This window comes from Phoca vitulina, unplaced genomic scaffold (assembly GCF_004348235.1).
Source record: "Phoca vitulina isolate PV1807 unplaced genomic scaffold, GSC_HSeal_1.0 scaffold31, whole genome shotgun sequence".
NCBI classification, from domain to species: Eukaryota; Metazoa; Chordata; class Mammalia; order Carnivora; family Phocidae; genus Phoca; species Phoca vitulina.
Genome location: NW_022589734.1, coordinates 20221689 through 20246208, shown reverse-complemented (window position 1 = coordinate 20246208; position 24520 = coordinate 20221689). Strand labels below are relative to the sequence as shown.

The 24520-nt window shown below is 38.8% G+C and overlaps 2 protein-coding genes across 5 annotated transcripts in view; one reads left to right on the top strand and one right to left on the bottom strand.

Moving 5' to 3' along the window:
• The window catches only part of CDKAL1 (CDK5 regulatory subunit associated protein 1 like 1), a 708317-nt gene that overhangs the window by 522207 nt on the left and 161590 nt on the right, over positions 1–24520 (bottom strand). For all 4 annotated transcript variants that reach the window (XM_032424786.1, XM_032424785.1, XM_032424783.1 and 1 more), the window contains one exon: positions 16349–16445. In XM_032424786.1, coding sequence (XP_032280677.1) covers positions 16349–16445 — 97 coding nt within the window. The remainder of the gene's footprint in view (positions 1–16348; positions 16446–24520) is intronic.
• LOC116644928 (protein S100-A11-like) lies at positions 10615–11438 on the top strand. Its single transcript, XM_032424788.1, has one exon. The coding sequence runs from the start codon at positions 10968–10970 to the stop codon at positions 11274–11276; it is 309 nt and encodes a 102-aa protein (XP_032280679.1). The 5' UTR covers positions 10615–10967; the 3' UTR covers positions 11277–11438.

Sequence of the window (24520 nt, the reverse complement as noted above, 5' to 3'; positions counted from 1 at the left end):
GACTGAGTGATCCAGGGATGCTTCTCAGGGAACCAAAGGTGAATCTTGAGGGATAAACCAGATTAAGACAGGAGAAGCCCACTAAGGAGACGAAGTTAGAGTGGCTAGGGTGTAGAAGGAAAATGAAAAAAGCAAAGACTGTGGTGCAAGAAGCTAAGGGAAGAGAGAAAGTCAAAACACAGTGAGTCATAAGCTGATATTACTTATGCCTTAAAAATCTTCAAATCATTGCTTTATTATAGAAGAAATACATGCTCATTGAAAAAATTCAAATTAGAAATATAAAAAGGAAATAAAGTAACCCGTATTATGTTACATCCTCTATTTCCACTCCTAAGATAATATCATTCATAATTGCTTAGTAAGTAGATACCAAGACATTTTCCAATGCAGAACATTTATATATAGCTCTGTTCTGTCCTTTTTTCTTACGAATTATGAGATAAATAGGTAGACAGATGAGAGGGAAAATAACAGATCTGCCTTTTTATTTTTTTTCTATACATCATCAGTACATATAGGTCTACTTCATTTATTTTACTAGCTGCCTAGTATCTCATGTATAGATACACCATAATGCATTTACCCATTCCCCAACTAATGGACCCTTATGTTATTTTTAATCTTTCATTATTATATAATGATGCTGCAATGAATTCAACTGAGTAAGAACCTTTTAAAAAGTGCAGTGGCAAATCTCTTTTAAATATTCTTTTGGCCTCAGTGTGTTATGGGAAGCAAGGAAAGACTTGTGAGAACACACTTGGACTCGGCCCTGCCTCTGACCACTCATCCCAACATAATGGTAGTAGTTACGCTAACTGTTGAGAAATTGCCAAAGGCAAAGTAAATCCCTTTTGGATCTTAGGTCCCAAACAAACCTACCTCACTGGAGCCACTGGAACCACTAGGTTCTGGTTTTATGAAGAGAATTCATGTGGCTTCCTTACAGAATATGATCAAAGCCAGAATAACAGAGTTCAAAGAGGAGGAAAGTACCCAATAGGGTCAGATGCTACAGAGATAATAAGTTAACATAAAGACTGGAATACATACTCCTGATTTAACAATGAGGGAGTCAATGAACTTAGGGGAAGCAGTGAGTTCAAAGTAATGAATCATAACTAAGAAAATATAGCAAATAGAGACTACTCTTACAGACAGATGGGTAGAAAGGAGACATGGGTGGGACAAGGAAAGAAGACTTGGCCAAATTTCCCAGTGAATGGGGATGAATGACCAAGATATCAGCTGAGGATACAAGATGGAAAATAATAGTAGTACAATCTGAGAAAATCCAATGGTGGAATGAAAACATCAAAGCGTTCCTATGCAGCTGGAGACCTAATAGCTCAAAGGGATCACTGCATCCAGTCTTATAGCACATGGACTGAGAAAGAAGCAGTATTCTTAAAGAAGAGTCAGAATTACTTGTAGGAGGAGCAGTTAAAAAATTTCAAAGTTGAGGGTAAGCTAAAACTATAACATTCTTAGAAGAAAACAGTCATAAAGGTAGGTGAACCTTAGGTTAGATGGCAATGTTTTAGATATTACATCAAAAACATGAACAACAAAAGGAAAAAGGTAAACTGAACACCATCAAAATTAAAACCTCTTGATACATCAAAGGACACCACTGAGAAAGTAACAAGACAACACAGAAAATGGGAGAACATTTTTGCAAATCATAAACTTGGTATGATTCAGATTTGTATCTAAAATACATAGAAGCTCCCTCAACTCAATAATAAAAAGACAAATCATTTAAAAATGGGCAAAAATGAGAGGCTCAGTCAGTTAAGCGACCGACTCTTGATTTCAACTCAGGTCTTAATCTCAAGGTTATGAGTTCAAGCCCTGCACTGGGCTCCATACTGGGCATGGAGCCTATTTTAAAAAATGATAAAATAAAAATTAAAATTAAAATGGGCAGGGGCGCCTGGGTGGTTCAGTCAGTTAAGCATATAACTCTTGATTGTGGCTCAGGGCGTGATCTCAGGGTTCTGGGATCGAGCCCCACATTGGGATCCAGGCTCAGCACAGAGTCTGCTTGAGACTCTCTCTCTCTCCCTCTCCCTCTGCCCCTTCTCCTGCTCTCTCTCTCTGTCTCTAAAATAAGCAAATAAATGAAATTGTCAAAAGAAATTAAAATGGGCAAAGTCTATCTGTCTATCTGAATAGACACTTTGCCAAGGAAGATATACAAATGGCTAATAAGCGTATGAAAAAAAAATGTTCAGTATCATTAGCCAACCAGGGAATGCAAATCAAAATCGCAATGGAGGAATAGGGAGCTATTGTTTAATGGGTCTAGATTTTCAGTTTGTTAAAAATTAAGACATCCTGGAAGTGAATGGTGGTGATGGTTGCACAACAGTGTGAAAGCACTTAAAGCCACTGAAACACACCTAAAATTAATCAAAGTAGCAACTTTTATGTTATATATATTTTACCATAATGATATACTACTTCATACCCACCAGGATGGCTACAATCAAAAGGACAGACAACAACAAGCATAGGCAAAGATACAGAGAAACTGGAACCATCCTACATTGTTAGTGGGAATGTAGTAAAATGGTAGAGTTGCTTTGGAAAGTAGTCTGGTGGGGCCTCAAATAGTTCCATAGAGTTACAATATGATCCAGCAATTCCAGTTTTAAGTATACACCCAAGAGAAATAAAAACATGTCTACACAAAACCTTATACACAAATGTTCATAGCAGCATTATTCAAAATAAGCAAAAGGTGGAACCTACTCATTTCTCATCAACTGATGAAGAAACAAAAGGTGGTATATCCATACAACGAAATATCATTACACCGTAAAGGGGAACATGATATACACTAGTCCTCCCCTTATCCACGGTTCCATTTACCTGCAATCCAGAACCAGATGGTCCTCCCTCTGACATATCCTCAGAAGGTCAACAGGAACCTAAGGCTGGGTCACATGCCTACATCACTCACCTCACTTCATCTCATCACGTAGGCATTTTATCATCTCACGTCATCCCAACAAGAAGGATGAGTACAGTAGGATGACTATAGTACATGAAGGTATTTTGAGCAACAGACCACATCACATATTACATTATGTAATACAATACCTTGCATTATACTTTTATTATAGTACGTCATTATAATTGTTCTATTTTATTAGTAGTAATTGTTAATCTCTTGCTTCACCAATTTATAAACTAAACTTTAGCATAGGTATATACGTATAGGAAAAAAAACACAGTATATATAAGGCTCAGATGATCCACGGTTTCTAGTGTGCACTGGGGATCTTGGAACACATCACTCACAGATAAGGGGGGGCTACTATATGCTAAAACAGTATGCTAATTGAAAGAAGCCAGACCAAAAAAAGTCAAATATTGTATGATTCCGTGTATATGAAATGGCCAGCAACAAAGTAGATTCATGACTGCCTATGGGTGCCAGTAAAAGAAATGAGAGAAACTGCCAGGGAGTGCTGAGTTTCTTTTTGGAGGGATGAAAAAATTCTACAATTGATTGTGGTGATTGTGGCAGAATTCTGGATATATTAAAAACCATTAAATTACACACATTATATGAGAGCACTGTATAATGTGTGAATTACAGCTCAAAAAAGCTGTTATTACAAAAATAATATGGGCCGCCTAGGTGGCACAGTCAGTTAAGCCTCTGACTCTCGGTTTCAACTCAGGTCCTGATCTCAGAGTCGTGAGATAGAGCCCCATGTCAGGCTCTGCACTCAGCTCAGAGTCTGCTTATGACTCCTTCTCCCTCTCCCCCCCTTCCCCCACGTGCTCTCTCTCTCTAAAATAAATAAATCTTTTAAAAATAATAATAATAATACAGGTTGACGGCAGTCAAATGTTCTAATGCTGGAGGTCATGAAACTCAAGGAAAAACTGAGGAAATATTCCAAATTAAAGGAGCCTAAAGAAACCTACAACTGAATTCAGCTTTGCATCTGGGTTCTTTCTCTCCCTCTAAAGGACAGTATTAGGACAACTGGCAAAAGCTGACTAAGGTCTGCATGCTAACTTATAGTAGTGTAGCTATGCTAATTTCCTGATTTTTATAAATATACTATAGTAGTATATGAAAATATCCTTGTTTTTGAAATACATGCGTATTCAGAAGTAAAGGGGCATCTGTTTGCATCTTACTCTCCAAATGATCAGAAAGAAATGTATGTATATGCGTGTGTGTGTGTGTGTGTATACATATATACATATATACATATATATATGAGTTATAAGCAAATGTTGTAAAATACTAACATTTGAGGAATTAGGGTAAAGGGTATATGGTAATTCCTTTTGTTTGCAACTTTCCTGTGAATGTGAAATTATGTCAAAATAGAAGCTTAAAAATATGTGTGTGTGTGTGTGTGTGTGTATGTATGTGTCGAAGAAATAGCGATCTTCTTTTGCACTGATGGTCACACAGAATTTGCTTGAATGTATGCAGCTAAAAATATATTCTCTGATTTTTTAAGTACTCAATTACATTTGCTTTATGGTAGAAAAATCGATGTTCCCTATACATAATTTAACCGCTGGATGGTGGTGTGGAGGACCTCTAGGACTTTAAGAAGAAGGGCCTACCAAATATTACGACAAAGAAAAAAACAGCATTTGATTACAAACACACGAGGGGAAGTTCAGTGAATGACTTAAAGAAAATATTGTGCTGTGTCCATTTCTCGTGAGGAGGATATTGGAGGAAGTGGTGGGAGAAAAAGAAAGAAAGGCAAGCAGAAAAGGAAGGGTGAGAAGAGTCAGGAGAGGGGGAGTTAGAGGAAGAGGGGAGTTAGAAGGCAAAAAAAAGCACACGTGGGAGGCAGGGAGAGAAGAAAAAACAATCACGAGAGAACAAACTCAAGATTCACACACAGTAATGAAGAATATATTGAATTCATTCTGGAGAGAAAAGGAAAGCTGTTCTTAATTAATACTATAAATTGTAGCCCTGAATACACAAGAGCTTAGTTTCTGGCATATAATTCAAATAAAATAAATAAAACAGTATCTTGTGTCCTTCAGGCACTTAGTTATAAATACACAGGAAAAAAAAAAGACATGCAGTATGTTCTATTACTGACTCCGAATGTTCTCGACAATGAAGAAAGGAGTTAGTGAACAAACAATTCATAAATAACATTAATGAGTCACTCTGCTACAGAATTTTTAAAAGAAATCCATAAAAATATTTTATTCGGCTATTATGAACTACTCCAAATTTAAAACTGAACACATATTGAAGAAACAAACCTATACCACGTCACCTAAAGCAAATGAAAGTGCTCTTCTGAAATTTCCTAATTGTTTAGAGCAGTGCTATCCAACAGAACTTCCTGCAATGATGGAAACGTTCATATGCTGTGCCGTCCAGCATGGCAGCCATCGGCCCCATGCAGCTACTGCATACTTGAAATGTGGCTACTGCGACCAAGAAGCTAACTTTTAATTAATTTAAACAGTCACATGCGGCTACTGGCAACCATAAAGGGAGGTGCACTAAGACAGCCACCCGGCCCGTGGCCACCCGGCCTGCGGCAATCTGTTATGGCAGGTCTAGGAAACTTATGCACACCTCAGACACAATTTGGCCAACCAGCCTAAAAAAAAGTCCAGTCAGGGAGCAAGGTGATACTGTCCTGCAGCCGGAGGTTCTGCTTTAGGATGCGTCTGGAAGTATCTTTTTTTTTTTTTTTGAACAACGAGCAGCTAGATACGTTAATGACTGGTAGTAACGCAGTGACAGCTAACATTTCCTGAGCAATTACTATGTCCCAGGCTCTGTGCTAACACGTCACCTGCATTATTACCTTTAATCCTCATGACATTCCCAGCAAGTAGATACTATTGTTATTTCCGAGGCTAAGGGAACCGAGGCACAAGGATATCCAGCTAAAGTCTTGCCAAGGATTTTTAGTAGATCTTATCAAGGAATGGCACATGGGTGGCACATTTCATGAATTTTCCTTTTCCTATACACATGGAGGTCATTACTAAATGATCACAGAATGCTAGCCAACTAAACCTGGACTTTCAAGAGACCCCGGTAGCAACTACTCCCCCAAACCTTCCCCCACAAATCACCACTGGCATGCATGCATTCCCTTGACAAATATCTATTAAGCACCAACAAAGCACGAAGCACTGTTCTGGGGATATAATGGTGGAAAATACAAAGTCCCTGCTTCACGGGCCTTACATTCTAATGGGGGCGGGGGGCAAACCATGGAAACAACTGAAAATGTTCATTTCTTGTCATAACAGATGCTATGAAGAAAATCGAGTCTGGGAGTGGCCAGAGGTAGAGAGGGCAATTTCGCTACCATGATCCACGTGAACCTCTGAACAGGTAGCATTAATCCTGGGACCTGAACCCTAAAACAGGAGCATCAATGTGAACCTCCAGGAGCTGAGACAGAAATGATGGTGAATGAGGGGCAGAGCGACAGGAGAGGAGATCAGGTAATTAGAGGAGGAAGATCAGGTGAGACGTTGTACCTCATACTATGCAGTTTAGGTCCTATTCTACCTGCACAAGGAAGTCACTGTGGGGTTAACAGAAATATTTCAAAAGCATCGCTCAGGGTAATTTTATTGAAATCATACAAAGACTACTGTTCACCTGCATTTCTCTATTATTTGGTGTGAGTCTTTTTCTATTTGCACAGATCTGGCTGGGGTTTTACTATTTCTAGACTTCATCCCAAGACACCTCAAATCCTTTAGAAGGGAGGTTAATACATTATAGGTACACATTTAACACAGATCCAAAGGAATTCTCTCATGGGCTCTCTTAATTTTGATTGTATGTAAATAGGACAACCTGTCATTACCATTCTAATTAAGAAATATCAGACCAAAACCTCAAAACCACCTAAAAACTCTATCAACCTTTAAAAAGAAATGCCTTTCTATCTCTGTTAAGAACTATACTATATAAAGTCTTTCCATCAAAGTCCGAACTTTTTACTTTTACCATAATGGGACTTTAATTCAATAATCAGCATCTGATAGGTTAAAGTTCAATACTGACTTCTCTGTAAAAAAAATAAAACATTTTCCTCTCTAAAAATTTTTCTCCAAGCTGTGAAGGAAAGTCCCAACTTCTATACATGGTGTTGTGAGACAGCTCAATGTTCCAATCTCTAAAATTTGGGGAAGTCCATAGCAGTCACTAAGCTAACCCTACTAGAAAAAAAACACTGAATTCACAAGCCTGTGCACAAGTTTGCTCATGAGGTACACAAAAGAATATTGGATGCTACATGTGGTTTAACTTCTTGAACAAAACCTTCTCATTTCCCAGTACAGTTTTATCTTCTTTCATCTCTTCACTGAGAAAAATTCTTCCCCAATGGTAGAAACAGCCTTTTCATCAAAAATTATATGGCACACATTCCACACATCACTAAAAGCTTATTTGCTACCTAAATGGTACCAGTGAGTGACTAACACTCAGTAAGAGATAAAATTTACTAATTGACAGATAAGGCCAGGCTAGATGGATGCCAAGAAAAATGTGTATCTGTACCAGAAACTTCTTCCTCTTAAATCCAATTAAAATACCTATAAAACTTTCTGTAGCGGGAAAAAAACCAACTCTTTCAGCAATTACAACAAAACTCAACATGCTAAGCACAATTGTACAGAGACACACTATTTGGGACATTAGAATATTATAATCATATTAAATAACAGGACAGTATTACGAAGTAAAAAAAATTACTTTTAAAGTGATACTAAAGTTAAAAAGAGAGTAATAACAGAACCAAAACACAAACGCACATGAGAGATGTGAAACATCAAGTAATAAATATTAATGCTGTCTGTCTCAGGCAAGATGATCAAGTCCTAAGCCCCAGAATTTATGAATATGTTCCCTACCCTGGCAAACAGACCTCACCGATGTGATGAGATTAACCTGGATTCTCTAGATGGGTTCAATCTACTCCCATGAGTCCTTACAAGGTGAGTCTTCCCTGCCTGGGACAGAGAGACAGACATTGATAAAAAGGTCAGAGAGAGCACTGCTGGCTTGGAACATGGAAGACTGGGCCCCCCATCACGGAATGTGTGTGGCCTCAAAAATCTGCAAAAGGCAATGAGAAAGACCCTCTCACAGAGCCTCCAGAAAAGAACAAAGCCCTGTCAACACCTTGATTTTAGTCCAGTAAAACCCATGTCCAACTCCTGGTCTCCAGAACTGTAAAATAATAAACACACGCTGTGTATTTATTGTGTATTGTGTATAAACAACTATATGTGTGGCAATTCGTTATATATGTGGCGTACAAAACTGATGCGTTAATTAAGAAACCAACATATGATAGCGTCAGCCTCATGAAACAGGAAAAGAAAAATTTAAAAACAAATGCTGTGGGAAAAACAGAACAATATGGAAAAAATTTAGTTAAATGCATACCTTATCTTTAACAGTCACTCAACAAATATTTATTGAGCCAGACACCATACTAAATAAGCACCTAAAGTAATGTAAAATATCTAAAAATATAAAATAATAATAAAGTCCCTGGCTTTAAAGGAGTGTCCATCAGAGTAAAGTGCAAATAAACCGGAAAGTTGAATAAATCCTTTTCATACTTTAAAAAGAAAAGGTTTAAAACAGAAAGAGAGCAATGCATACTTTATCAGACCTGTTCTGAGTTCCTGGGAATATAAATTTTAAGTTTGGAAACCAAAGAAGAACCTCATTGCTGATTCATCACTTCCCCTACCCCAAATTTCCAAGTTTCTAATATATCAAAATTTTAAAAGGTAATGAAAAATGATAGAAAGACAGACAAATCTTTCCCCCATGTTAAAATAGGTTGATTTCCTACTGTTTGGTTGTAGGAGTCCTTTACATATTCTGGATATAAACTGTTTAGGAGATAATGTATTTTGCAACTCTTTTCCCCACAGTCTGTGGCTTACCTTTTCATTTCCTTAATAGTTTCTTTTGAGAAGCAAAAATATTTAATTTTGATGAAGTCCAATTTATCAACTTCTTCTCTTTCATGTCCTAAGAAACAGTTGTGTGTGTGTGTGGTCTCCTAAGAAATAGTTTCCTAACTCAACATCACCAAAAGAGAGGGGCAAGTGGCAAAAGAGTTGAACACTTTACCAAAGATCTACCGATGGCAAATAATCACATGAAAATACACTGAACATCATCAGTCAAGAGAGAAAAGCAAATTAAAAACCACAAAGAGATATCACGACACAAGCTAGTACAACTGCTAAGATTAAAATACTGGCCGTACCAACTTTCAGTGAGGGTGCGAAGCAAATGGACCAGCTGGTGCGAAACAAAATGGGAGAGCAGTTCTGGAAAACACTCTGGCAGTTTCTTAAAAGGCAGAGCAGATGTTTACCATACGACTGAAGGCAATACCACTCCTGGGTATTGACCCAAGAGAGCGCAAACACATATCCCCATGAAGATCTCCGCGTGAATGCTTACAGGAGCTTGATTCTTAAGAGCCCAAGACTGTAAATAACACAAATTTCTATCAACTGGTGAACAGATAAACTGTGGCCCATCCCTAAAGTGAAATAATTCTAGGCAATAAACAGTAACGAACTATTAATAATCACAACATGGATGAAAACTGAATGCATTAGGCTAAGTGAAAAAAATCAAGAAGTAACATAAAATTTCATTTCTATGACATTCTGAAAATGGCAAAACTGTAAGGACAGAAATCAGAACAACAGTTGCCAAGGACTGTGGGTATGTGTGTTTGGTGGGGTGGGAATTGGGCGGGGGGGGGGGGGGGCTCAACTACAAAAGGACACAAGGGAACTTTCTGGAGCAATGGAAATGTTCTGTATCTTAATTCTTATCGTGCTTATACAACAGTGTACATTTGTCAAAATTCATCAAAGATAAATTTCTTTATTAATTATGCCTCATTAAATCTGACTTAAAGAAAAAAGATCAGTATAAATAACATACAAGAAAGTAATTAACAAATAATGAATACAGGGCATAGATCACACTGCTTCTAATCATCACTTTTCCAGGCTATGCGACTCCCCACAGTCTCTCACCCTGTCCTACTGGGTCTGACGTAAGCATTCCATGCACTGCAAACTCCTCTCCCCTCACCCTAGCCTATTTATCACTTATCTGCATTGCTCCAAACTACACCTCTTAAACTTACCCCTCCCCCAAATTACACTCAGGTCAGGACACACTACTCGCCATTCCTCTCCCTTCCAGGTGCCCTTATGCACACATGCTTTTCTTTAGATACATTGTTGCTCTGCTGAAAGCCTTTCATCCTCTCTCCATCAAACCACTACTCAGGCTTTCAAGCCCAAGTCAAGGACGGCTTCATCCACTGTGTGCCCACAGGACTTTATCCCTCTGCATATTTATCATGATTATTTGTGGCTCTCTTCAGATTTCACTGTTTTTAGGGAAAAGACATTTTATTCAGCTCTGTGTCTCTAGCAAATAGTTCTTGTTCCAGGTACAGAGGTGTGCTCAATGCTCATTCTACTAGCAAGTGAATGAAACAAAAATTAAAATAATAATAATAATAAAGCTAATACAGAGAGAGCACTTACTATATGCCGGGCACCATGCTAACCACGTGACATGTATTAACTGATTTAACCCTTACAAAACTCAGTGAGATTCTATTATTATCGCCCATCCAAAGAGGAAGAAACTGAGGCAGAGAGAGGTTAAGTGACTTGTACAAGGTCACAAAGCTAATACGTGGTGCCTCAGGGATATGAATCTATGTAATCTAGCTCCTGAATCCATGCTCTTAACTACTATGATACACTACTTTTTACTTTTTTTTATATTTGAATAATTGAAGAATGTGTACACATACAGGTAAAACTAGAAAAGGCCATAAAAGAAATAAAAACAACAGATCTGGCAGCGCCTCCGCCGCCAGACGCACGGTCCTCGCCCACCCCGTGAACACATGGCAAAAATGTCCAGCCCTACTGAGACCGAGCGGTGCATCGAGTCTCTGATTGCTGTTTTCCAGAAGTTTGCTGGAAAGGAGGGTAACAACTGCACACTCTCCAAGACAGAGTTCCTAACCTTCATGAATACAGAACTGGCTGCCTTCACAAAGAACCAGGACCCTGGTGTCCTTGATCGCATGATGAAGAAACTGGACCTCAACGCTGATGGGCAGCTAGATTTCCAAGAATTTCTTAATCTTATTGGTGGCATGGCCATAGCTTGCCATGACTCCTTTACAAGGTCTACCCATTTCCGGAAGTAAATCAGAGGGGCTCTTGGGCCTTGGCCTCCAGACCACCTCTTTCCTTCAAAACAGCCTCCCAATCATCACGTCCTCCTCACATCCTCCACGGACCCTGAGCCCAGAGTGTCCACCACCCCCTGTGCAGGCCAGTCCGTCTGGTAGTTAATAAAGTAATAGCGTTTTTTAAAGCACAAAACAAAACAAAACAAAACAAAAAACAGATCTAAGAAGGTACAGACCTCAGTGGGTTTTTAAATTTACATGTCATTCTGGTAAGATAGTGCCTTTTTGACAATTACAGGTAAAAAAAAAAAAAAAAAAAGGTACTATAACAAGATGACATACAGGAAGCCATGAAGTAGAGACAAACAGGGAGACACAATTTCTCAAGCTTTGCCCTCGATATCAATGCCGTGATTACTGTGACACTGTTCCACTTCATGAATTCATTTACCTTTTGCAATATATGACAGAAATATTCTCAAATATAGCCTCTTTCAAATGCTACTTTATTTATACACGTAATTTTCAAAATTAAAGTGTCCACATTCGAAATACTCACCATGCTGTGTGACTCCAGTATTAGGGCAGCCTGCCTGAAAAGATGTTTAAACCACTGCCAATCAACGTGGTTAACAGTCCCTGAAATAAGTGGATGCCTGTGGTAAGCAGCGCTTTTGTTCAGCTCTCCAAAGAGAGCCGTATGCCTGCCCACAGGGCTCACACCTGACAAATCAGGAAGTCCTGTCATTTACAAAGTTTCTGACATCAAATTATATATTCTGCTGTGAACTGCATGTTTTCTAATGTTATAACCTGTGTATTAATGAAGTTTATTTAGGATTTCTAGAGTATACAGTCACAAAGATAAGCCTAATGAATCAACAAGATCAAGTTCAAATGCAGTCCTTGTTCAGTAATTAGCACAGAAAATCAACACAAAATGTACAATTTTGTAAACATGCTTTCCTAAACAGAGTACAAACCAACCTTCCTAATAAATGTCACACATATTAATAATGACTCCTGCAATCATGGAGAAATAACCCTACCTTAAGAAGAACTGAAGCAAATCAGTATTGTCTCACCCACCTATCCCCAACACAACTTCTAATGATGGACAGGAAGTGTATTTTCTCAAAGTATATCTCAGCCTTAAGAGGAGATTCCCAACTAGCCAATCTTCCCTTGGTCTTAGGGACCCATCCCACCACATCCTCTAGGACAAGGGATGTTCTAGACTTGAATCAGATATCACTAAGAACTGGAACGGTGAGGACAGGGATCTTGGATGATCTGATACACTGCCGCGTTCCTAGCACCTAGCAGCTACCACATAATAGGTCTCCAGTAAGTACTTATTAAAGGGAAAATGATGTGGCAGCCCAGGGATTTGAAGTCAGGCTTTTGAGTCCTGAAGTCTACTCTTCGTTTTTTCTACCAGACTTTAACAGAGAACATCATGCTTTCTGGTTGACTAATCTAAACGAAACTTTCCTGCCAACAAATGAGCTGAAGAGAAGGAAAGGAACATTCAAAAGTATACTCACAAGATCTTGGAACCACCTACAGCCAGACACAGAGTAACCAAAGTAAACAACAGCAGTGACTTTAAAAAATGACACTGCATGAAAACACCTTCCAAGGGCGATGGTTAACCATAACTATCTGCCCCAAGAGACATGATGACATTTTTCACTGTGAGGTAAAATGTTTCACGATCCTGAAAAAAATTAAAAAGATCCCGATTCTGTACAGGTTACCTATAAATACATATGTCCTAGATATTAAATAAAATTTCATTTAATCATTCTAGGAAAGAAGTTGTGGTTACAAAAAGGTCTTTCTATCGAAGACATGGATATTTTTAAATCTTTCCTCTCTCTTCTCCCAATGTAAAAAAAAATTAGACATTTTTGTGCTCCAGAATGGGAAAAGTGTAGAGGTTATGGCCACCAAAGCCAGTTCTTCTGGACCCAGAGGTTGGTAGGTTTTGATATTCTGTTATTTTCTTTTCATTCAGCACCACACAAATAATATTAATTACAACTAGATAGTTCCAGGAGACAGTCAGAGAGAAGATAATAAAATGCCCAGGGGTCTGACAACTGATTGCTGTGTCCTCACTACGCTGCTCTCTCTGATTATGAAAACAAACTGAACTTCCCATTTCTAAAGGCTGATATTGATGAAAATTCACCTGACAACGGTAGTAATATCCTTCTTAATTATTAAAAATCTTCTTTGTTAAACGCTTACTCCATGAGTACCTGCACACATGGGGACAATATGTCTTTTTAATTCAGGTGTGCACTACCTTTTTATTTCTATCACTCGGTCCAAAGAATCGACACACCCTCCCTGTACTGTGGGGTGACACAGACAAATCCTAGCAGACGGCAGAAGCACAGAATGCAGTTACATGGGTTCTTTCTTCCACCTCTATTAAAGCCCTGCGTCACAGTTATTCTGTGAGCGGAACTGCATGAGGAAATAACAGTTTTCACTCCGTCTGTAAAAAAAAAAAAAAAACCGCAGTACAATCCCTAAAACTAGTTTCCTAAGTCAATGAATTTAAGTATCTTCATATTTTTTTCACACTTCAGAATTTTTTTCTTGTCTAAATCAATATAATTCATTTCTTTATTTCGGTTAAATTCACTATTCTTCAGAAGGTTTCTGTTTTTGTAGCAATTCTAACAATTAACTTCAGAAACAGGTCTTTTCAGACACCAATTATAGATAATTTTGGTTTCCTACTTCAGATTTTTTTAATTTTAGGTTCTGTGAACATAACTTTTATACATGAAGAGTCAGTTATGATAAATGTCATATAGTGCCAAAGAAACAACTGCTCTATAAAATGATGTTTACAAAGAATAATCCTATATTTTAATAATAATACTACCTGCTGAAGACAGATTACAACTCAAATACTGTTACTAATAGTGTGATTTCACTTTTGTAAACTTTTCACAACATACTAATTTGAAATTAAAATAAAAAGCCCTTTGTGGGGGGCACCTGGCTGGCTCAGCTGGAAGAGCTTGTGACTCTTGGTCTCAGGGCTGTGAGTTAAAGCCCCATATTGGGTGTAAAGATTACATTAAAAAAAAAAAAACCCACAATGGGAAAAAAAAAGTCTAAAGGGAATAAGCAAAGTTATAATTATCATGTTTCAGTGATGGAATTATGAATATTCTATTTCCATTTTTAAATATGTGATCTTAAGTTATTTCTCTAATTATAAAGAAACAAAATACATAAATCTAAAGAATTTTAGTGGTAATTAAGTGAGATTCGATGATGGAACAAAAAGGGTACTAGACTAAATGGGGAGGGGGGAGATGTTATTCATCCCGGAAAATCTCTTCCCCATTAGCAGCACTGGGCATGCTCCCTTAGAATCTCCCCTACATCCCAACATATACTGAGCTCTTCACTACACACAGTGGAGTTCAGGAAAATATTACCATAATGTACACAAACAAGAGGCTTTGTCATACTAAAGAAATTATCCTATTCCAGTAACTTAACTCCTAGAAATGAAATTTAAGATGAATCCTATGCTTTTGCCACATTCCATCCTAAAACAGAATTCTAACGAGTTTCCTATTTCCCTAACACAGCAGGACTATGTTTATGGAGAAAGTTAGTCTCACATGAATAGATACCTCAGGAGCCCATATTCATGTCATTTCTTAAACCAAGAGAAATCAAAAAGTAAACAGACAAATGGTGAAAACAAACTAAACTTCTCAAACACTGAGGTTCTGTTTCACACGAGAATGTTTGTTCAAAGATTATTAAATTTGCTAGTGGGGCAAGGATTTGACAGCAGAAAACAAGTTCATTACACTGAGAATACAGTATTAGAAGTTGTCAATAGCAGGGCAACTGGCTGGCTCAGTTGGTAGAGCATATGACGCTTGATCTCAGGGTTGTAAGTTCAAGCCCCACGTTGGATACAGAGACTACTTAAAAAAAAAAAAAAAATTTTTAAAAAAAAAAAAAAAAAACAAAAGTCGTCAACAGTACTGTTGTACATCAAATAAGGAAAAATCCAATAAATCTCATTCCAGATGCCAATTATTCATATAATTTTTCTATGAGTGGACTCTATTTTTATATATATATTATATACATATGTTTTTCTTAAATTAATAAAGTCTTTTTTTAAAGAGGATTCCTGAGCATATTGAGTACAGCCCTAGAAGAATGGTGGGAAGGATGAAGCACCACCATGTGGTCAACAAATACCAACTGAATGCTAACGACCTTTGGGCATTCTGTGAATAGTGATGGCCACAAAGAATAAGACCGATAACAGACAGCACGTCTCCTGACTTCACGATGCTAAGAGCAGGAAGATTCTCTCATTCAGTCAGTCACCAAACACTTACTGAGTGCCGACTGTATGTCAGGCATCACGGGAATGGTTGGAGAAACATGGTCAGCTTAAAAAAAGATTGAAAATCGGTCACTGTGAAGTTAGTAATTTAAGTAGAAAGGTGGCCTTCATCAGAAAATGAGATAAAGTGATTGTAAAATCACAACCCTGTGAAGTGCTGAGAGGGCAGATGACAGGTTAAGCACAGTCAGCAGAGGGAACCAAGGCCAGGGATGACGGGAAGACCGCACTGAGTGGTCAGAGGAGGCTTTACAGAGCGGGTAACGGCGGAGCGACTTGGGGGATGAGTGTACGGGAAGGGGCGCATTCCAAAAAAAAGCATCTGTGTACTGGGGGAATGACAAGGAGTTCAGTGGGATGGGAAAATTACAATAATATAGCAAGAAATGGTGCTGGACAGGCAGACAAAGGCCAGGTATTAGGAAGGGACTTCAATTCCATACGGCTTTTTATTGTGTTTGGTACTTTTTCTTCTTAACGAGAGAATCAAGGATATATTTTTTGCACTAAGGTGAAAAGTTACAGAGACATGACGAAATTTCAGCAGCAATGGGGCCAGTATGTTGAGGAGAGACAGTCAGAAGTGTAACACAGCTTGTAAGTAACACAGAAAGAGCAAATCAAATGTGGACCAAGTATACGTTTCGACAGCCAAAAATGTTCTTTTGTACGAGCTTACCCCTATGACACTCAGTCCTTTAAGGTAGTCCTGCCGAGGCTGGGCTTGAGGAACACAGCCAGCGAGCACTATCTTCTTGTTCTCCTCTTGAGCTTTTCTGAAAGATTGAAGAGAAAACAGTGTGATTCTTTTGCTCACAAGTGTACCCTTGAAACTGATGTTAGTACATGTAAAGCGTTCAAATCCTAACAAGCCCTTCTACTATGAAACTGGATTTTCTTACGACTACTAAAAGAAAACATATTATAATAAGACTCCTGCACTGTGCATCTATTGGTCCTACCATTAGAGAATACAACAGCCGTCCAACCTGATCATGTCTTTCGTTATTGTCCCATTACAAAACCAAAAAATTTACTTATACAGAATTCTCAAGGACATAAATTATGCTTAAAAGCCACTTTCTATTGAAGGACATCTCGGCTCCTTCCACAGTTTGGCTACTGTGGATAAAGAAGATGTGGTCCATATATACAATGGAATATTAATCAGTCATCAGAAAGGATGAATACCTACCATTTGCATCGAGATGGAACTGGAGGGGATTATGCTAAGTGAAATAACTCAAGCAGAGAAAGTCAATTATCATATGGTTTCACTCATATGTGGAACATAAGGAATAGTGGGGAGGACCACAGGGGAAGGGAGGGAAAACTGATGGGGGAGAAATGAAAGAGGGAGACAAACCATGAGAGACTCTGGACTCCGGGAAACAAACTGAGGGTTGAAGAAGGGAGGGGGGTTGGGGGATGGGGTAACCGGGTGATGGGTATTGAGGAGGGCACGTGTGGTGATGAGCACTGGGTGTTACATGCAACTAATGAATCGTTGAACACTACATCAAAAACTAATGATGTATTATATGTTGGCTAACTGAACATAATAAAAAAAAGCCACTTTCTACACAGATAAGTTATTTTAAATATTAACGAAAATGTACCTAAAACTCATTCTATGACTTCCCAGTGTTTTGACCAACATAAAAGTAAAATACACTTAAAAAAAAAAAAAAAACTGCAAAAAGTTTAAAAAATAGAAGGTATAATACCCCCTCTATCCTGGGAATTCACACATCTCCCCAGTTCTGCTCCCCAGAGACCTATGCTTAAGCTTATAGGGTGCTTATGCGAACTTCCAGCCCAGCCCTCACATGTGCAAGTCTATTGTGTAACTAGACCTGTGCTCAGTACTTACACATAAAGATGAAACTACATTTTGCTTTACAAATACATCATGTATCTTTTCTTTCACATCTTTACCTAAAGATCAATCTCATCCTTTTTACCCATTACAATGTGGATATACTATAACTTAACTGTTCCTGTTCTAATCAGCATTTAGGGTGTTTCCAATCTTTCACTATTACAAATGGTTTTACAATGAGCATGCATATACATACAACATATACATGTATGTGTATATACATACACATGTACATATATATGTGCATGGATAGATATCTTTGAGTATTTGAGGAAGTGTTTCTGGGTTATGGAAACCCAGATGTGAAATCTATGCTAAGATGTCTATTTCCCTAGATAAATGCTAAGAAGTAGAAATGCTGACTCAAAGGTATACAGGTCTGGTTATTTAGCACGTCTTTACTTAGGAGGGGCTGGGATCTACTTTAGGCACTACTCATTCATCTGGCATACATGTATACAGCAAACACTGATGCCGTGCTAGAAGACAGTGGTCAACCAAGCAGAGCTGGTATCTTTTTCTAGAAACTATTCACAACCTTTGCCCACTTTAAAATGAAATTTTCAAGCCTTCAGTTCTTTTTCAAGTATACAGGTTTTGGGGTATAGTTATGCTTTGTTTCCTTTTTTTGTTTTTCTGGATGCTCAGTACTAGGCTTTATGCACCAACTGTGTTCCTGGCCCCACTGGCAATCTTTACCTTTCCAAAATCAATTGAGGAAGTTAAGGGTATCAGCAGCCCAGTTTCAGGACATGTAACTTTTAGAACACACCACTATGAAGTAAAAAGTCTCTACACCTGGCACTCTTGTTTTTGCAACCTTTTCAAGAGTACAAACTCAGAAATGGCGGCCAAAAAAACCCCTGGGATTAACAGAACTAGCTACTTATGATCAACAGCCACATCAAAACCTTCTGGAAAGTATGCAGAGAGTGGTTAAATGAATAGGTAGAGAATAAAATACTATTTTAACATAATCCGCAAGTAGAGAATAAAATACTATTTTAACATCATTTCTATAACTTATTAGAGAGCTTTGGTATAATTTTTCCATTTGGAATCCTGGGGAAAAAAAAACTTGTTAATGGAATCAAAAAAAATTTGAGTTTGATAGATTGCTTAACATATCCAAGAGAATTACTGCCTGGCTCTACCACCTGGTTTTACTTTTTTATCAGTGCCGTGCACATCATTGCACACAAATAGTTTTCTTTTGGTAAATGTGAAATACCTTATCAGACAACAACAAAAAAAATTTTTCCATTTACATGAACAATCTGTATGAGGAAGTAATAACCGGTTTCCTCAAGAATTTTAGCTATAACACCTATAATCACAGTAAACATCCAAGGGAGTCTGTAAGGTCACCAATAATTACATTCAAATTAAAAGGCCTGCCTCCTATAATGTGACTCAATTACTTAATTATTAAGCACATCTAAGACATGATGTTAAGAGCTTAAGGGAACACAGTGAAGAAGAAGACATGCACCCTGTACTCAACAAGCTTATGGTTTATAATGGATGAGATGTAAAAGAACACCAACAACACAGCAGCAAATAAAATGCCCCTAGTGACAGAAAGATACACAGGCAACATATATATCCGGGAGAAGAAAGGAATATGCAGACAGAAAAAGATAGTACAAGGCTTCCAAACAAACTCCTACAAGGTGGAACTCAGGGCAGAGAAAGCACCAGGCAGCTATTCCAGCATGGACGAAGACAAGAAGGTAAAAAGGAGGAGGAAAGTGTTACACTACAGAATTCCTATTTTAGGGAGACTAGTAAAGCTTCTATTATGGAAGGAGACTTAAGAAAGAGGCTGGAGAGTTTCTATTTAGGTTCGTGGGCAATGGGGAAGTGTTTGGTGGCAGCGTGGACATACAGTAGATAGAACCAAATTTTAAGAATATGACATTGGTGGCAAGATATAAAATGAAACACAAGGGGAAAAGAAATCAAGAGGTGAGGAAATTAATACTCTAGGCAAAAGGATATGATGACTGAATGCATGTGGAAGATCCAAAAAAAGAAAGATTAAAGGAAAGGAAATTAGTTTTCTTGCTAGAATATACTTGAGGGAAAACCCCAAGGAGTAATCAAAGGTCTAAAAGGGATCAGCAAACATCTTAGATAAAGAGCTACATAGTAAATAGCTTAGGCTTTGCTACTCACAGGTCCTCTGCGGGAAGAGTCTTAACTCTGCCACTTTAATGCAAAATCAATCATACATCATACTCACGTGTGTGTGTGTATGTGTGTGTGTGTTCCAATAAAGCTTCATTTACAAAAACAGGCAGCAGGTCAGATTTGGCTCAAAGAAGCTGCTGGCTAAGTACTGAGATAGAAGACAACAAATTCACAAAGGACACACTAAATCTGAGGTTCCACTAATGCCCATCAAGTTTCTGGAAATTCAAGTCACCAGCTGGGAATGAAGCTAGGGGGAGATTTTCGAAATGCATTCTAATGTGACCGTTGAAAACAGTAGATAGAACAGACCCTAAAGGTGTGGAGAGAATCCAATTGAGTACAAAACTTTAAGGCCCTTTAGAGATGTAGAAACATTGCCACAGAATAAAAATGTTAGTGTGGAAAACAAAAAGGAGGTAATATCACCACCGACAACCATACTTTAACAACAATCATGGTTAGCACTTACACGGCACTTCAAGTTAACCACGGTATTGTTAGCTATATTTGAAAACAGTACAGACAGTATGTGTAACAATCCAGGGAAAATGCTCTGGTGACATATTATAAACACTAAATCAGGTCATAAAACAGTCCAAGACTGATTTTAAGGGAGTAAGCAGAACACCAGAAAATTAAGAGGAAAAGTTCAAAATAGAGATGCTTGAGTAAGTAACTCATTTAGAATACTATTTCATGCTTTTACTGAATTTGGATTTAAAATGCTAGGGTAGATCAGAACTATAATCAAAGCAAAAATCACAGCCTCGTTATGGAATACTAATGCCACATTTTATATGTGATCAAATAAAGTAGCAAAAGTTTTGACACAATCTCTCTGAGTCCTCTTGTTCCAAACATTCCCTTCTTACATCCTGTTCTTTTTGTCTAGTGAACTTTGTTCAGGTTAATAAAAGCCTGTAAAACAATTTCTTTAGGAAAAAACCCAGCACAGACATATTTTTAAAAGCTTTTATCCTTCAAATATGAATGTTGGTAACAAAAATACCTTAAGAAACTTTAAAGTAGCATGAGTTTCTATGTCCTCATTTTAGATAGCCTTGAAATGTTAATTAAAACAAAAATTACATGTAAAGTTAATTCAATATAATCATTCTTATTTTCTTGAAACATATTTCTAAATTAGAGACATACCCTTGACTAGAGGACTAACTTAAGTAATGCGTAAAATATAAAGAAACCTTTCCCTCTTTTCTGCTAACTACTAAATACAAGAAATAATTTGTACAGAATCTTAAAATTCACAGAAACATAGAAAATAAAGATGATATAATATCATTTGCTTTATTTCACAAAAGAGAAAGTTGAGGAGCACCTGGGTGGCTCAGTCAGTTAAGCATCTGCCTTCGGCTCAGGTCATGATCCCAGGATCCTGGGATCGAGCCCCACGTAGGGCTCCCTGCTCAGTAGGGAGTCTGCTCCTCCCTCTCCCTCTGTTCCTCCTCGTCCTGCTCGTACTCTCTCTCAAATAAATAAAATCTTAAAAAAGAGAAAGAGAGAAAATTGAGATTCAAGAAGATATAATAATTGTGGCCCAAAGTCCACACTCTGAGTTAGTGCTGGAGCTGGGATGGGCAACCAAGATTCTCTGTTCCTTGAAGATCAGATCTCAGGACATAAATCAAACTTGGGTTTTGATCGTGTAATAAAAATTAGAACAAACATTTCTTGATTAAAACCACACAGAAATTTAAAGGGATTATAATGTATCGAATATCTTCAAAGTCGAAACACAGTATTTGACAGTTGCTGTTTTCCTGAGTTTTGTGCACAGTCTAATAGCGGAGTAATAAACTCGTGTATATATCAAGAAAAACACAGTTCTCTAACAAGGAGTGGGCTGGGAGCAAATGTTGCTTCTCTCCCCATGTTCTTTTCTCCTATTCCTTACATCCTTCCTGCAACTTGATGCTTAATCAATATAAAAACACTCATAATAATGACCAGGTCTTCACCCAAAGTCTTCTTTCATGAAAAAGTATTTCTTAAATATATATCTGACTTTTACATTTCTTTTGGGGGGGAAGAGGCAGAAAGAGAAGGGGAGAGGGAGGGAGAATCTTAAGCAGGATCCATGCCCAGCGCAGAGCCCAATACAGGGCTCGAGCTCAGGATTCTGAGATCGTGACCTGAGCCAAAATTAAGAGTCGGGACGCTTAACCGACTGAGCCACCCAGGTGCCCTTAATTTTTACATTTCTAAATGCATACTGATATAATCATAAAAACCCCTCCTCACAACAGCACTAAAAAGAGAGCCAAATTCATCTGTTTCTGTACAAAGCAAGCCCAGTCTTCACTACTCTGCATGTGAGTATTCTCTGCACTTAAATATTCAAGGAAGAGAATATCTATTGTAAGTATTCACAGTTAGGGAACGGTTAGGTGAATCACATAAAAGTATCTCAGCAAACAAGGATCTACGTGTGTGATGAACTTCAACAACACGACGCCTCTTCTAATTGTGGAACAAGCAGCTGAGGAAGCGGCAGTCTGTAGCCATGCTACTGTCACCTACGTAACTACGTCAGCACTTGGAGAGCTGGGCTAGAGGCTGCTGAAAGCTGAGAATAAAGTTACTCTGAGACTTGATGGGATTTATCGATCTGAAAAAAACCATCCAAATGTATTCAAATATGTAACTGGGGATATCTGCCGACATTCAAATCCAAAGTAACTGGGGTATAGTCTCAGGATCTCAAGACCCAACTGTATTTTAACTAAACAAAAACTAGAACATAATTGCACATTTTATGCCCCATGAGAAAGAATGTTACTGAAAGGGGAGTGGTCCTCACTGCACCCAGAAGAGTCCAAAGGGTAAACATTTCTCACCATCTGTAACAGTGACAAGCAGAGTAGGTACCCGAGGCAGATGATCACAGAGCAGTCATTTCTTCAAAGTGAATCCAGGCACAACAAGCTACCACACCCCGATGAACCGGCCGTACAAAACCAGTCAAGAAATTCCCACTTGAGTTCAGGTCCAGTGAGTTTCCTTTATTATGCTTACTGCCAGAACAAGTTTCTGGGCTCACTGCTAAGAACTTCTGTCTATCAATAAAGTCAGTAATTCAGCATTTCGTTTCTTCATTCTATCACTCCTTCACTCACCACATGCCAGACACAAGGAAAAAGAAAGATAAAAGGACAGTCCCTGATCTCCAGCAGTTCAGGGTCTAGTGAGGAGAGGACGAAACGGGCTTGAGAGCCCAGGTTCTTCTGCATGAAGGGGAAGACCGGAGGTCTGAGGGTGGCAAGGAGAGCTGCGAGGAGCCCTGTGCGAGGATCAGCATGCATCCCTGCGAAGAGACTCCAGGGCACCTGGCTGGGAAGGACAGACGGCCTTCTCTGCAAGCAGCGCTGTGTGACCCTGACACCCAATGAGGTCCCTGAGGGACGCGGTCAGGGATACAGAGGAGGCTGAGCAAAGGGGACCGAGGTCCTCCTCCTCCTCGTCCACCACAGCCTGTTAGTGTGCTTGCATGTGCTTCGTGTATCAAAGACCTGTGAAAGATTTTGTTTGAAGAAAGGATTCTGTGACTTTAAATTAAGGGGGAAAAAAGGTGAGCACAGGACAGACTTTTTCTCAGCTCCACTGAGGTATAACTGCCAAGGGCACAGACTTTTGTTAAGAAGCTAAAGGTATAAAGAAAGTTGGATCATTACAGAAAAATGGAATTTCAATGAGAAGTGTAAACAAGTTTTAAAAAGAAGCTACAAGAGAAAAGTGATAGGGGGTAGAGGGTGAGACCAAAGACAGGAGCGATGGGAGGAAGCAGAAGGAAATCAGAAAATGGGTGATGTGCTCACACACTGGGCCGAGGCCAAGAAAGAGCACAGTAAGAAAGCGCCAGGTAGGCCTAACTGGCCTCATGGCTCCAAACGGAATCAAGAGGTTTCTCTCTGAATCCTGCCAGGGTAGCTGCTAAAAGTCACTCGCTCTGCAAGTCAGGAAATTAGCATTTCCTCAGAAATGGGGGTCCTGGGGGGAGTCCTTCTAATTCTGCTCTTGACCATGGTTAGATACGCCTACATAAGAAGCTGAATTAGTGAGACTGGTTATTATGAATTCGGTCCCCGGGCCCATTTAACTCTAGGTCAGTCCACAAAAAAACAAGTTTCTGTATCCGCAAAACTAAGGATCATACCCTGAAATACACTGACAACGCCTAGTTATGCCACATGGAAAGGCAGCTTGACGTGACATATTTTTCCGTTGCTCTAAAACTGAAACCTCAATCCCACAAGACATTAAGCAGCCATACATACTATCTGGTTTCTACAGCTAGTGGCTTGAAGGTTGTATCAGAAGAACTGAAAGCCACAGGTTTGTTCTCTGACTCAGAAATTCAGCATCAAGATACTTGGGCAAGTTAATGGTAAATCAATGAATAATAAGTCCATCCTCCCAGATGCTTTTCCAAAACTCCTAGAATTATTCTTACTACATCCTGTTCTCTTATACTCGGTCCATGGGCAAACCCCGCTCACTGGACCTCAGGAGGATGCCCAGGTTCCAACCACTTTTCACCACCTCACGGCTACCACCATGTCGAAGCCAGCAACATTTCTCCCCTGCGTCCTTCTACCTTTGTCCCCTGATCATTGCAGTCAGAGGGATCTCTGTAAAATGTAAGCCAGAACAAAGCACCCCTCTCCTCAAAATTTTCCTGCGGCTCATTATCTCACAAGGATTAAAAGGCAAAGTTCTTCAGAATGGCCTACAAGGCTCTGCCCCCCCCCACACCCC